Genomic DNA, 14,166 nt, shown 5'->3' with positions numbered 1-14,166 from the left:
GTGAGGCAGCAGTGCTAACCACTGTGTCACCGTGCTGCCCCGGGTCCCTGGCGCTGTGAGGCAGCAGTGCTAACCACTGTGCCACCGTGCTGCCCCGGGTCCCTGGCGCTGTGAGGCAGCAGTGCTAACCACTGTGCCACCGTGCTGCCCCGGGTCCCTGGCACTGTGAGGCAGCAGTGCTAACCACTGTGTCACCGTGCTGCCCCGGGTCCCTGGCACTGTGAGGGAGCAGTGCTAACCACTGTGTCACCGTGCTGCCCCGGGTCCCTGGCACTGTGAGACAGCAGTGCTAACCACTGTGTCACCGTGCTGCCCCGGGTCCCTGGCACTGTGAGGGAGCAGTGCTAACCACTGTGTCACCGTGCTGCCCCGGGTCCCTGGCTCTGTGAGGGAGCAGTGCTAACCACTGTGTCACCGTGCTGCCCCGGGTCCCTGGCGCTGTGAGGCAGCAGTGCTAACCACTGTGTCACCGTGCTGCCCCGGGTCCCTGGCACTGTGAGGCAGCAGTGTGAACCCACTGTGTCACCGTGCTGCCCCGGGTCCCTGGCACTGTGAGACAGCAGTGCTAACCACTGTGTCACCGTGCTGCCCCGGGTCCCTGGCACTGTGAGGGAGCAGTGCTAACCACTGTGTCACCGTGCTGCCCCGGGTCCCTGGCTCTGTGAGGGAGCAGTGCTAACCACTGTGTCACCGTGCTGCCCCGGGTCCCTGGCGCTGTGAGACAGCAGTGCTAACCACTGTGTCACCGTGCTGCCCCGGGTCCCTGGCACTGTGAGACAGCAGTGCTAACCACTGTGTCACCGTGCTGCCCCGGGTCCCTGGCACTGTGAGGGAGCAGTGCTAACCCACTGTGTCACCGTGCTGCCCCGGGACCCTGGCTCTGTGAGGGAGCAGTGCTAACCCACTGTGTCACCGTGCTGCCCCGGGTCCCTGGCTCTGTGAGACAGCAGTGCTAACCACTGTGTCACCGTGCTGCCCCGGGTCCCTGGCACTGTGAGGGAGCAGTGCTAACCACTGTGTCACCGTGCTGCCCCGGGTCCCTGGCACTGTGAGGGAGCAGTGCTAACCACTGTGTCACCGTGCTGCCCCGGGTCCCTGGCACTGTGAGGGAGCAGTGTGAACCCACTGTGTCACCGTGCTGCCCCGGGTCCCTGGCACTGTGAGGGAGCAGTGCTAACCACTGTGTCACCGTGCCGCCCCGGGTCCCTGGCACTGTGAGGCAGCAGTGCTAACCACTGTGTCACCGTGCTGCCCCGGGTCCCTGGCACTGTGAGGGAGCAGTGCTAACCACTGTGTCACCGTGCTGCCCCGGGTCCCTGGCACTGTGAGACAGCAGTGCTAACCACTGTGTCACCGTGCTGCCCCGGGTCCCTGGCGCTGTGAGGGAGCAGTGCTAACCCACTGTGTCACCGTGCTGCCCCGGGTCCCTGGCACTGTGAGACAGCAGTGCTAACCACTGTGTCACCGTGCTGCCCCGGGTCCCTGGCACTGTGAGGGAGCAGTGCTAACCACTGTGTCACCGTGCTGCCCCGGGTCCCTGGCACTGTGAGGGAGCAGTGCTAACCACTGTGTCACTGAGCCATTGCCCTGTGTGGACTATCTACAAGATGTATTGCAGCAATTCGCCAAAGATCCTTCGACAACACCTTCCAATCCCACCACCTGGACCGTCTAGAAGGACACGGGCAGTAGCTACGTGGGAACGTCACCACCTGCAAGTTCCCCTTCAAACCGGTAAATGCTGCTCCACCCGTAACCTCGACATCTCAGGAATGGTTGATAAAAGGCCATTCAGCCCCTTGAATCTATTCCCTGGACAATGTGAGTAACATAGAACATAGAACATAGAACATTACAGCGCAGAACAGGCCCTTCGGCCCACGATGTTGCACCGACCAGTTAAAAAAAAAACTGTGACCCTCCAACCTAAACCAATTAATTTTCGTCCATGAACCTATCTACGGATCTCTTAAACGCCCCCAAACTAGGCGCATTTACAACTGATGCTGGCAGGGCATTCCAATCCCTCACCACCCTCTGGGTAAAGAACCTACCCCTGACATCGGTTCTATAACTACCCCCCCTCAATTTAAAGCCATGCCCCCTCGTGCTGGATTTCTCCATCAGAGGAAAAAGGCTATCACTATCCACCCTATCTAAACCTCTAATCATCTTATATGTTTCAATAAGATCCCCTCTTAGCCGCCGCCTTTCCAGCGAAAACAATCCCAAATCCCTCAGCCTCTCCTCATAGGATCTCCCCTCCATACCAGGCAACATCCTGGTAAACCTCCTCTGCAAAGCCTCCACATCCTTCCTGTAATGTGGGGACCAGAACTGCACACAGTACTCCAAGTGCGGCCGCACCAGAGTTGTGTACAGTTGCAACATAACGCTACGACTCCTAAATTCAATCCCCCTACCAATAAACGCCAAGACACCATATGCCTTCTTAACAACCTCATCTACTTGATTCCCAACTTTCAAGGATCTATGCACACATACACCTAGATCCCTCTGCTCCTCCACACTATTCAAAGTCCTCCCGTTAGCCCTATACTCAACACATCTGTTATTCCTACCAAAGTGAATTACCTCACACTTCTCCGCATTAAACTCCATCCGCCACCTCTCGGCCCAACTTTGCAACCTGTCTAAGTCTTCCTGCAAACTACGACACCCTTCCTCACTGTCTACCACACCACCGACTTTGGTGTCATCAGCAAATTTGCTAATCCACCCAACTATACCCTCATCCAGATCATTAATAAATATTACAAACAGCAGTGGCCCCAAAACAGATCCCTGAGGTACACCACTTGTAACCGCACTCCATGATGAATATTTACTATCAACCACCACCCTCTGTTTCCTATCCGCTAGCCAATTCCTGATCCAATTTCCTAGATCACCCCCAATCCCATACATCTGCATTTTCTGCAGAAGCCTACCATGGTGAACCTTATCAAACGCCTTACTAAAATCCATATATACCACGTCCACTGCCTTGCCCCCATCCACCTCCTTGGTCACTTTCTCAAAAAACTCAATAAGGTTAGTAAGGCACGACCTACCTGCCACAAAACCATGCTGACTATCACCTATCAATTCATTACTCTCCAAATAACTATAAATCCTATCCCTTATAATTTTTTCCAACATCTTGCCGACAACAGAAGTGAGACTCACCGGTCTATAATTCCCGGGGAAGTCTCTGTTCCCCTTCTTAAACAATGGGACAACATTCGCTAACCTCCAATCTTCTGGTACTATACCAGAGGCCAACGACGACCTGAAGATCAGAGCCAGAGGCTCTGCAATCACTTCTCTTGCCTCCCAGAGAATCCTTGGATAAATCCCATCCGGACCAGGGGATTTATCTATTTTCAGACCCTCCAGAATATCCTGCACATCCTCCTTATCAACTGTAATACTGTCTATTCTACTCCCCTGCAACCCAGTGTCCTCCTCAGCTATATTCATGTCCCCTTGCGTGAACACCGAAGAGAAATATTGGTTCAATGCTTCACCAATCTCCTCCGGTTCCACACATAACTTCCCTCTGCCATCTATAACTGGCCCTAAACTTGCCCTAACCAACCTTCTGTTCTTGACATACCTATAGAACGCCTTAGGATTCTCTTTAACCCTATCCGCCAAAGTCTTCTCATGTCCCCTTTTAGCCCTTCTAAGCTCGCTCTTCAACTCCCTCTTAGCCAATCTAAAGCTTTCTAGTGCACTACCCGAGTGCTCACGTCTCATCCGAACATAAGCCTCCTTTTTCTTTTTAACCAACAAAGAAACTTTTTTGGTGCACCACGGTTCCCTAGCCCTACCAATTCCTCCTTGCCTGACAGGGACATACCTATCACAGACTCGCAGTAGCTGCTCCTTGAAAAAACTCCACATGTCGGACGTTCCCAGTCCCTGTAATCTCCTAGTCCAACCTATGTTTCCTAATTCTCTCCTAATAGCCTCATAATTACCCTTCCCCCAGCTAAAACCACTGGCCCGAGGTTCATGCCTATCCCTTTCCATCACTAAGGTGAACGTAACCGAATTGTGGTCACTATCACCAAAATGCACACCAACTTCCAAGTCTAGCACCTGTTCTGGCTCATTTCCCAGCACCAGATCCAATATAGCCTCACCTCTAGTTGGCCTGTCTACATACTGAGTCAAAAAACCTTCCTGCACGCTTTGAACAAAAACTGACCCCTCTAACGAGCTAGAGCTATAACAATTCCAGTCAATATTAGTCAAGTTAAAATCCCCCATAACAATTGCCCTATTACTTTCACTCCTAAGCAGGATTGACTCCGCAATCCTTTCCTCAACCTCTCTAGAACTTTTAGGAGGTCTATAAAAGACTCCCAACAGGGTGACCTCTCCTCTCCTATTTCTAATCTCCGCCCATACTACCTCAGTGAGTGTCTCTCTCTCTCTCTCTCTCTGTGTAGGCTCAATGGATCATATGAAGCTCTGTCTGGGGGGAGTACCACTGAAGGATTTGAAGACTTCACTGGGGGTGTGGCTGAGATGTATGAGCTGCGCAGTGCACCCAGTGACCTCTACACCATCATCAAGAAAGCAGTGGACAGAGGCTCACTCCTGGGATGTTCCATCAATGTAAGCAGGCCTGGGGGGGGGACTGAGGCCTGGGGGGGGGACTGAGGCCTGGGGGGGGGACTGAGGCCTGGGGGGGGGACTGAGGCCTGGGGGGGGGACTGAGGCCTGGGGGGGGGACTGAGGCCTGGGGGGGGACTGAGGCCTGGGGGGGGACTGAGGCCTGGGGGGGACTGAGGCCTGGGGGGGGACTGAGGCCTGGGGGGGGACTGAGGCCTGGGGGGGACTGAGGCCTGGGGGGGACTGAGGCCTGGGGGGGACTGAGGCCTGGGGGGGGACTGAGGCCTGGGGGGGACTGAGGCCTGGGGGAGAGTTAGGCCTGGGGGAGAGTGAGGGCTGGGGGAGAGTGAGGGCTGGGGGGGAGAGTGAGGGCTGGGGGGGAGAGTGAGGGCTGGGGGGGAGAGTGAGGGCTGGGGGAGAGTGAGGGCTGGGGGGGAGAGTGAGGCCTGGGGGGGAGAGTGAGGCCTGGGGGGGGAGAGTGAGGCCTGGGGGGGAGAGTGAGGCCTGGGGGGGAGAGTGAGGGCTGGGGGGAAGAGTGAGGGCTGGGGGGGAGAGTGAGGGCTGGGGGGGACTGAGGCCTGGGGGAGAGTGAGGGCTGGGGGGTACTGAGGCCTGGGGGAGAGTGAGGCCTGGGGGGGAGAGTGAGGCCTGGGGGAGAGTGAGGCCTGGGGGAGAGTGAGGGCTGGGGGGGACTGAGGCCTGGGGGAGAATGAGGGCTGGGGGGGAGAGTGAGGGCTGGGGGGGAGAGTGAGGGCTGGGGGGGAGAGTGAGGGCTGGGGGGGAGAGTGAGGGCTGGGGGGGGAGATTGATGCCTGGGGGAGAGTGAGGGCTGGGGGAGAGTGAGGGCTGGGGGAGAGTGAGGGCTGGGGGGGAGTGAGGGCTGGGGGGGAGTGAGGGCTGGGGGAGAGAGTGAGGGCTGGGGGGGAGAGTGAGGGCTGGGGGGGAGAGTGAGGGCTGGGGGGGAGAGTGAGGCCTGGGGGAGAGTGAGGGCTGGGGGGTACTGAGGCCTGGGGGAGAGTGAGGCCTGGGGGGGAGAGTGAGGCCTGGGGGAGAGTGAGGCCTGGGGGAGAGTGAGGGCTGGGGGGGACTGAGGCCTGGGGGAGAATGAGGGCTGGGGGGGAGAGTGAGGGCTGGGGGGGAGAGTGAGGGCTGGGGGGGAGAGTGAGGGCTGGGGGGGAGAGTGAGGGCTGGGGGGGGAGATTGATGCCTGGGGGAGAGTGAGGGCTGGGGGAGAGTGAGGGCTGGGGGAGAGTGAGGGCTGGGGGGGAGTGAGGGCTGGGGGGGAGTGAGGGCTGGGGGAGAGAGTGAGGGCTGGGGGGGAGAGTGAGGGCTGGGGGGGAGAGTGAGGGCTGGGGGGGAGAGTGAGGGCTGGGGGGGAGAGTGAGGGCTGGGGGGGAGAGTGAGGGCTGGGGGGGAGAGTGAGGGCTGGGGGAGAGTGAGGGCTGGGGGGGAGTGAGGGCTGGGGGAGAGTGAGGGCTGGGGGAGAGTGAGGGCTGGGGGAGAGTGAGGGCTGGGGAGAGTGAGGGCTGGGGGGGAGAGTGAGGGCTGGGGGAGAGTGAGGGCTGGGGGAGAGTGAGGGCTGGGGGAGAGTGAGGGCTGGGGGAGAGTGAGGGCTGTGACCTACATGGTGCTGCTGTGATATATGTGACGCTGGCTCGGGGCATTTGAAACAAAATGGATGAAGAGTTGCCCAGATAGATGATAGGGGGTGTGATATAGTCGACATTACGGAGACGTGGCTCCAAGGTGAGCAAGGATGGGAACTAAACACAGGGTTATTCAGTGTTTAGGAAGGACAGACGGAAAGGTAAAGATGTATTATTGATGAAAGATGATCTTGATACAATATTGAGGAAAGATATTAACACGGACAATGTGGAATCTGTATGGGTCGAGTTAAAGGTGCGTGTGTGGAATGAGCTGCCGGGGGAAGGGGTTGAGGCAGCGACATTGACAACATTTAAAAGGCATTTGGACAGATCCATGGATAGGAAAGGTTTAGAGGGATTTGGGCCAAATGCAGGCTAATGGGGTTAGATTAGATGGACATTTTGGTCGGCACGGACCGGTTTGGGCCGAAGGGCCTGTCTCTGTGCCGTAGATTCTATGAAGGAACAACAAGGGGCAAAAAACATTGGTGGGGGTGGTCGGTGAGGGTGGTTTACAGACCCCAAACTGCAGTGGTAATGTTGGGAAAAGCATTGGACTGGAAATCAGAGCAGTGTGTGTTAAAGGAACATCTGTGATTATGGGTAACTTTAATCTGCACAAAGATTGGGAGAGTCAAATTAATCACAGTACAATAGAGGAGGAATTTCTGGAGTGGATACGGGATGGTTTTCTGGAGCAATACATTGAGGAACTAACAAGGGAGCAGGACATCTTGGTCTGGGTGTTGTGCAATCATAGAAGATCATAGAATCCCTCCAGTGCAGAAGGAGGCCATTCAGCCCATCGAGTCTGCACCTACAATAATCCCATCCCAGGTCCGATCCGTAACCCCACATATTTACCTTACTAATTGCCCTGACACTAACAGAAAGGATTAGTTGGCAATCGAGTTGAGAGAGAACTCTTGGGGATGAGTGACCATAATACGGTAGAATTCTTTGTCAAGGTGGATAGTGATGGAGCTGATTCTGAAACCAGGGTCCTGAATCTCAGTAAAGGGAAGTGTGATGGTCCGAGGCATGAATTGGCCATGAAAAATGTACCAGAAGTTCTGAGAGAAACAAGTTTTAGTGAGGAGCTGAAGGAAATTGCCCCTCAGTCTCAGGGTGACTAGCAGGGTAAATATGTGGGGCTATGGGGATGGGTGGGATTGTGGTCGGTGCAGACACGATGGGCTGAATGGCCTCTTTCTGCACTGTAGGATTCTATGATCCTATGAAATCAGTATTAGTAGGCAAATGGTTTTGGGGAAATTGATGGGATTGAAGGTGGATAAATCTCCAGATCCTGATAATCTTCATCCCAGAGCACTTCAGGAAGTGGCGCTGGAAATAGTAGATCCATTGGTGGTTATTTTCCACAATTTTCTGGACTCTGGACTGGTTCCTACAGATTGGAGGGTAGTTAATGTAAGCCCGCTATTCAAAAAGGGAGGTAGAGAGAAAACAGGGAACTATAGACCAGTGAGCCTAACGTCGGTACTGGGGAAGTTGCTCCATTATCAAGGGTTTCATAACTCAGCATTTGGAAGGCAGTGGTAGAATCAGAGTCAGCATGGGTTTACAACAGGGAAATCATGCTTGACGAATCTATTGGAATTCTTTGAGGATGTTCGAAGTGAGGGCAGCAGAGCGGCGAAGGTGATTGGTGGTTGCAGGTAACATTTGCTGAGGTGCAGTCACTGTGACCAGAAGGTGGGTTTCCGGGAGACACCTTCCTTCTTCCATAGAAACCATAGAAAATTACAGCTCAGAAACGGGCCTTTCGGCCCTTCTTGTCTGTGCCGAACCATTTTCTGCCTCGTCCCACTGACCTGCACTTGGACCATATCCCTCCACACCCCTCTCATCCATGAACCCGTCCAAGTTTTTCTTAAATGTTAAAAGTGACCCCGCATTTACCACTTTATCCGGCAGCTCATTCCACACTCCCACCACTCTCTGCGTGAAGAAGCCCCCCCTAATATTCCCTTTAAACTTTTCTCCTTTCACCCTTAACCCATGCCCTCTGGTTTTTTTCTCCCCTAGCCTCAGCGGAAAAAGCCTGCTTGCATTCACTCTATCTATACCCATCAAAATCTTATACACCTCTATCAAATCTCCCCTCAATCTTCTACGCTCCAGGGAATAAAGTCCCAACCTATTCAATCTCTCTCTGTAACTCAGCTTCTCAAGTCCCGGCGACATCCTTGTGAACCTTCTCTGCACTCTTTCAATCTTATTTACATCCTTCCTGTAACTAGGTGACCAAAACTGTACACAATACTCCAAATTCGGCCTCACCAATGCCTTATATAACCTTACCATAACACTCCAACTTTTATACTCGATTCTCCGATTTATAAAGGCCAAACTTTATGTGTGAAGGCAAGTGGCCAGGTGAGGGCAGCAGAGCGGCGAAGGTGATTGGCGGTTGCAAGTAACTTTTGCAGAGGTGCAGTCACTGTGACCAGGAGGTGGTTTGTGGAGGAGCTGCTGTGAAGGGACAGTTAAACCCCAATCACTACTTCAGTGTTTCCCTCCCTACCTCCTCCACGAACCAAAAAAAAATGTCGGCAGGACCACAAGCAAGGGAGGGGTGAGTTGAGATTCTTTTATCCTTTTACTTGTATCAGGGCAACATGGCAGCTCGGGCAGTGGCATGCTCCTCCTGTCAGATGTGGGCAATTAGGGAGCAATCTGGTCGCCCTGACAACTTTGTCTGCAGGAAGTGTGTCCAGTTGCAGCTCCTCACAGACCGCATTGTTCGGCTGGAGCGGCAGGTGGATGCACTGCGGAGCAATACAGGAGGCAGAGAGTGTGATAGACACTAGTTACAGGGAGGTTGTCACACCACAGGTTCAGACAGGTAGATGGGTGACCGCCAGGTGGGGCAGGCAGGTGGTGCAGGAGTCTCCTGTGCCTATTCCCCTTTCAAACAGGTATATCGTTTTGGACACTGTTTGAGGGGGAGAGCCTGTCAGGGGGGGGATACCAGCAGCAGCCAGGCCTGTGACACCACAGCTGGTTCTGCTGTGGGACAGGGTCGGGCAAAGAGCAAGCGAGCAGTAGTAATCGGGGACTCGCTAGTTAGAGGCACAGACAGGCGTTTCTGTGGCCACAATCGAGACTCCAGGATGGTGTGTTGCCTCCCTGGTGCCAGGGTCAAGGACGTCTCTGTGCGATTGCAGGACTTTCCTAAGGGGGAGGGTGAGCAGCCAGAGGTCGTTGTACATATTGGTACCGACACATAGGTAGGAAAAGGGATGATGTCCTGAAATGTGAATATAGAGAGTTAGGCAGAAGGTTAAAGTGCAGGACCTCGAAGGTAGTAATTTCTGGACTACTGCCAGTGTCACGTGATAGTGAGAGTAGGAATAGGAGGATTAGGCAGATGAAACGTGGCTTGAGAGCTGGGGCAGGGGGCAGGGATTTAGATTTTTGGATCATTGGGATATTTTGGGGGGAAAGGGTGATCTGTTCAAGAGGGATGGGTTACACCTGAACTGGAGGGGGACTAATATCCTGGCGGGGAGGTTTGCTCGAGCCACTCGGGAGGGTTTAAACTAGTTTGGCAGGGGGATGGGATCCAAAGCAGTAGGGAGACAGAGGAGAAGTTTGAGAACAGCACGAAAGTTAAAGAGAGCACATTAATTAGTAAAGGCAGTGTCAGTAATCCTAGTACCAGACAGATCAGGCAAAAGCAAGACAGAGAGCAAGGTAAGTCCAGATTAACCTGCATTTATTTCAATGCAAGAGGCCTGACGGGCAAGGCAGATGAATCTGGGCATGGATGGGTACATGGGACTGGGATATTATAGTAATTACTGAAACATGGCTAAGGGAGGGACAGGACTGGCAGCTCAATGTTCCAGGGTACAGATGCTATAGGAAAGATAGAACAGGAGGTAAGAGAGGAGGGGGAGTTACACTTTTGATTAGGAAAACATCACGGCCGTACTGAGAGGGGATATATCCGAGGGTTCGCCCACTGAGTCTATATGGGTAGAACTGAGAAATAAGAAGGGGGAAATCACTTTGATCGGGTTGTACTATAGGCCCCCAAATAGTCAGCGGGAAATTGAGGAGCAAATATGTAAGGAGATTACAGATAGCTCCAAGAAAAATAGGGTGGTAATAGTCGGAGATTTTAACTTTCCCAACATTGACTGGGACAGCCATAGTATTAGAGGGTTGGATGGAGAGAAATTTGTTGAGTGTATTCAGGAGGAATTTCTCATTCAGTCAGTGGATGGCCCGACTAGAGAGGGGGCAAAACTTGACCTCCTCTTGGGAAATAAGAAAGGGCAGGTGTCAGAAGTGTTAGTGAGGGATCACTTTGGGACCAGTGACCATAATTCCATTAGTTTTAAGATAGCTATGGCGAATGAGAGGTCTGTCCCAAAAGTTAAAATTCTAAATTGGGGCAAGGCCAATTTTGATGGTATCAGGCAGGAACTTTCAAAGGTTAATTGGGGGAGTCTGTGGGAAGGCAAAGGGACGTCTGGTAAGTAGGAGGCTTTCAAAAGTGTGTTAACCAATGTTCAGGGTAAACACATTCCTCTTAGAGTGAAACCAATGTTCAGGGTAAACACATTCCTCTTAGAGTGAAGGGCAAGGCTGGTAGAAGTCGGGAACCCTGGATGACTTGGGATATTGAGGCCCTGGTCAAGAAGAAGAAAGAGGCACATGACATGCATAGGTAGCTGGGATCAAGTCATCGGTCAGAACATTGAATACAGGAGTTGGAACGTCTTGTTGAAGTTGTACAAGACATTGGTAAGGCCACACTTGGAATACTGTGCAATGCTGGTCACCCTATTATAGAAAGGATATTATTAAACTAGAAAGAGTGCAGAAAAGATTTACTAGGATGCTACCGGGACTTGATGGATTGAGTTATAAGGAGAGGCTGAATAGACTGGGACTGTTTTCTCTGGAGCGTAGGAGGCTGAGGGGTGATCTTATAGAGGTCTATAAAATAATGAGGGGCACAGATCAGCTAGATAGTCAATATCTTTTCCCAAAGGTAGAGGAGTCTAAAACTAGAGGGCATAGGTTTAAGGTGAGAGGGGAGAGATACAAAAGTGTCCAGAGGGGCAATCTTTCACACAGAGGGTGGTGAGTGTCTGGAACAAGCTGCCAGAGGTAGTAGTAGAGGCGGGTACAATTTTGTCTTTTAAAAAGCATTTAGACAGTTACATGGGTACGATGGGTATAGAGGGATATGGGCCAAATGCGGGCAATTGGGATTAGCTTAGGGGTTTAAAAATAAAAAGGGCGGCATGGACAAGTTGGGCCGAAGGGCCTGTTTCCATGCTGTAAACCTCTATGACTCTAAGTGGATCCCTTGAAGAGTATAGTGGGTGTAGGAGTAGACTTAAGAGAGAAATCAGGAGGGCAAAAAGAGGACACGAGATTGGTTTAGCAGATAAGGCAAAGGCGAATCCAAAGAGCTTCTACAAATACATAAGGGGCAAAAGAGTAACAAGGGGGAGAGTCGGGCCTCTTAAGGATCAACAAAGTCATCTATGTGCGGATCCACAAGAGATGGGTGAGATCCTAAATGAATATTTCTCATCAGTATTTACTGTTAAGAAAAGCTTGGATGTTAGGGAACTTGGGGAAATAAATATTGATGTCTTGAGGAGTGTAAATATTACAGAGAAGGGGTGCTAGAAGTCTTAAAGCGCATCAAGATAGATAAATCCCCGGGACCTGATGAATACTGATGAACATTAGGAAAGAGGATGTGTTGGAGCTTTTGAAAAGCATCAAGTTAGATAAATCGCCGAGACCGGATGGGATGTACCCCAGGTTACTGTGGGAGGCGAGGGAAGAGATTGCTGAGCCTCTGGCGATGATCTTTGCGTCATCAATGGAGACAGGAGAGGTTCCGGAGGATTGGAGGATTGCGGATGTGGTTCCGTTATTCAAGAAAGGGAGAAGAGATAGCCCGGGAAATTATAGACCAGTGAGTCTAACCTCAGTGGTTGGTAAGTTGATGGAGAAGATCCTGAGAGGCAGGGTTTATGAACATCTGGAGAGGAATAGTATGATCAGAAATAGCCAACACGGCTTTGTCCAAGGCAGATCATGCCTTCCGAGCATAATTGAATTTTTTGAAGATGTAACTAGACACATAGATGAGGGAAGAGCGGTACAAAGAACAATACAGCACAGGAACAGGCCCTTCGGCCCTCCAAGCCCGCGCCGCTCCCTGGTCCAAACTAGACCATTCTTTTGTATCCCTCCATTCCCACTCCGTTCATGTGGCTATCTAGATAAGTCTTAAACGTTCCCAGTGTGTCCGCCTCCACCACCTTGCCTGGCAGCGCATTCCAGGCCCCCACCGCCCTCTGTGTAAAATACGTCCTTCTGATATCCGTGTTAAACCTCCCACCCCCCTCACCTTGAACCTATGACCCCTCGTGAACATCACCACCGATCTGGGAAAAAGCTTCCCATCGTTCACCCTATCTATGCCTTTCATAATTTTATACACCTCTATTAGGTCACCCCTCATCCTCCGTCTTTCCAGTGAGAACAACCCCAGTTTACCCAATCTCTCCTCATAACTAAGCCACTCCATACCAGGCAACATCCTGGTAAACCTCCTCTGCACTCTCTCCAAAGCCTCCACGTCCTTCTGGTAGTGTGGCGACCAGAACTGGACGCAGTATTCCAAATGCGGCCGAACCAACGTTCTATAAAACTGCAACATCAGACCCCAACTTTTATACTCTATGCCCTGTCCTATAAAGGCAAGCATGCCATATGCCTTATTCACTACCTTCTCCACCTGTGACGTCACCTTCAAGGATCTGTGGACTTGCACATCCAGGTCCCTCTGCGTATCTACACCCTTTATGGTTCTGCCATTTATCGTATAGCTCCCCCGTACGTTAGTTCTACCAAAATGCATCACTTCGCATTTATTAGGATTGAACTCCATCTGCCATTTCTTTGCCCAAATTTCCAGCCTATCTATATCTATAGCCTCTGACAATGTTCCTCACTATAGAACATAGAAAGCCACAGCACAAACAGGCCCTTCGGCCCACAAGTTGCGCTGATCATATCCCTACCTCTAGGCCTATCTATAGCCCTCAATCCCATTAAATCCCATGTACTCATCCAGAAGTCTCTTAAAAGACCCCAACGAGTTTGCCTCCACCACCACCGACGTCAGCCGATTCCACTCACCCACCACCCTCTGAGTGAAAAACTTACCCCTGACATCTCCTCTGTACCTACCCCCCAGCACCTTAAACCTGTGTCCTCTCGTAGCAACCATTTCAGCCCTTGGAAATAGCCTCTGAGAGTCTACCCTATCCAGACCTCTCAACATCTTGTAAACCTCTATCAGGTCACCTCTCATCCTTCGTCTCTCCAGGGAGAAGAGACCAAGCTCCCTCAACCTATCCTCATAAGGCATGCCCCCCAATCCAGGCAACATCCTTGTAAATCTCCTCTGCACCCTTTCAATGGCTTCAACATCTTTCCTGTAATGAGGTGACCAGAACTGCGCGCAGTACTCCAAGTGGGGTCTAACCAGGGTCCTATAAAGCTGCAGCATTATCTCCCGACTCCTAAACTCAATCCCTCGATTAATGAAGGCTAGTACGCCGTACGCCTTCTTGACCGCATCCTCCACCTGCGAGGCCGATTTAAGAGTCCTATGGACCCGGACCCCAAGGTCCTTCTGATCCTCTACACTGCTAAGAATGGTACCCTTCATATTATACTGCTGCTTCATCCCATTGGATCTGCCAAAATGGATCACTACACACTTATCCGGGTTGAAGTCCATCTGCCACTTCTCCGCCCAGTCTTGCATTCTATCTATGTCTCGCTGCAACTTCTGACATCCCTCCAAACTATCCACAAC

General features: G+C 52.1%; 1 protein-coding gene across 1 annotated transcript in view; it reads left to right on the top strand.

The window, feature by feature from the left end:
* Positions 1–4,442: 4,442 nt before the first annotated feature.
* The window catches only part of LOC144488785 (calpain-1 catalytic subunit-like), a 57,351-nt gene continuing 47,627 nt past the window's right edge, over positions 4,443–14,166 (top strand). Inside the window, exon 1 of the mRNA XM_078206883.1 lies at positions 4,443–4,629. Coding sequence (XP_078063009.1) covers positions 4,540–4,629 — 90 coding nt within the window. The 5' untranslated portion in view covers positions 4,443–4,539. The remainder of the gene's footprint in view (positions 4,630–14,166) is intronic.

The sequence above is a fragment of the Mustelus asterias genome, unplaced genomic scaffold, assembly GCF_964213995.1.
Source record: "Mustelus asterias unplaced genomic scaffold, sMusAst1.hap1.1 HAP1_SCAFFOLD_1859, whole genome shotgun sequence".
Taxonomy (NCBI): Eukaryota; Metazoa; Chordata; class Chondrichthyes; order Carcharhiniformes; family Triakidae; genus Mustelus; species Mustelus asterias.
The sequence above is the reverse complement of the archived record's forward strand: the minus strand, read 5'-3'. Positions and strand labels throughout refer to the sequence as shown.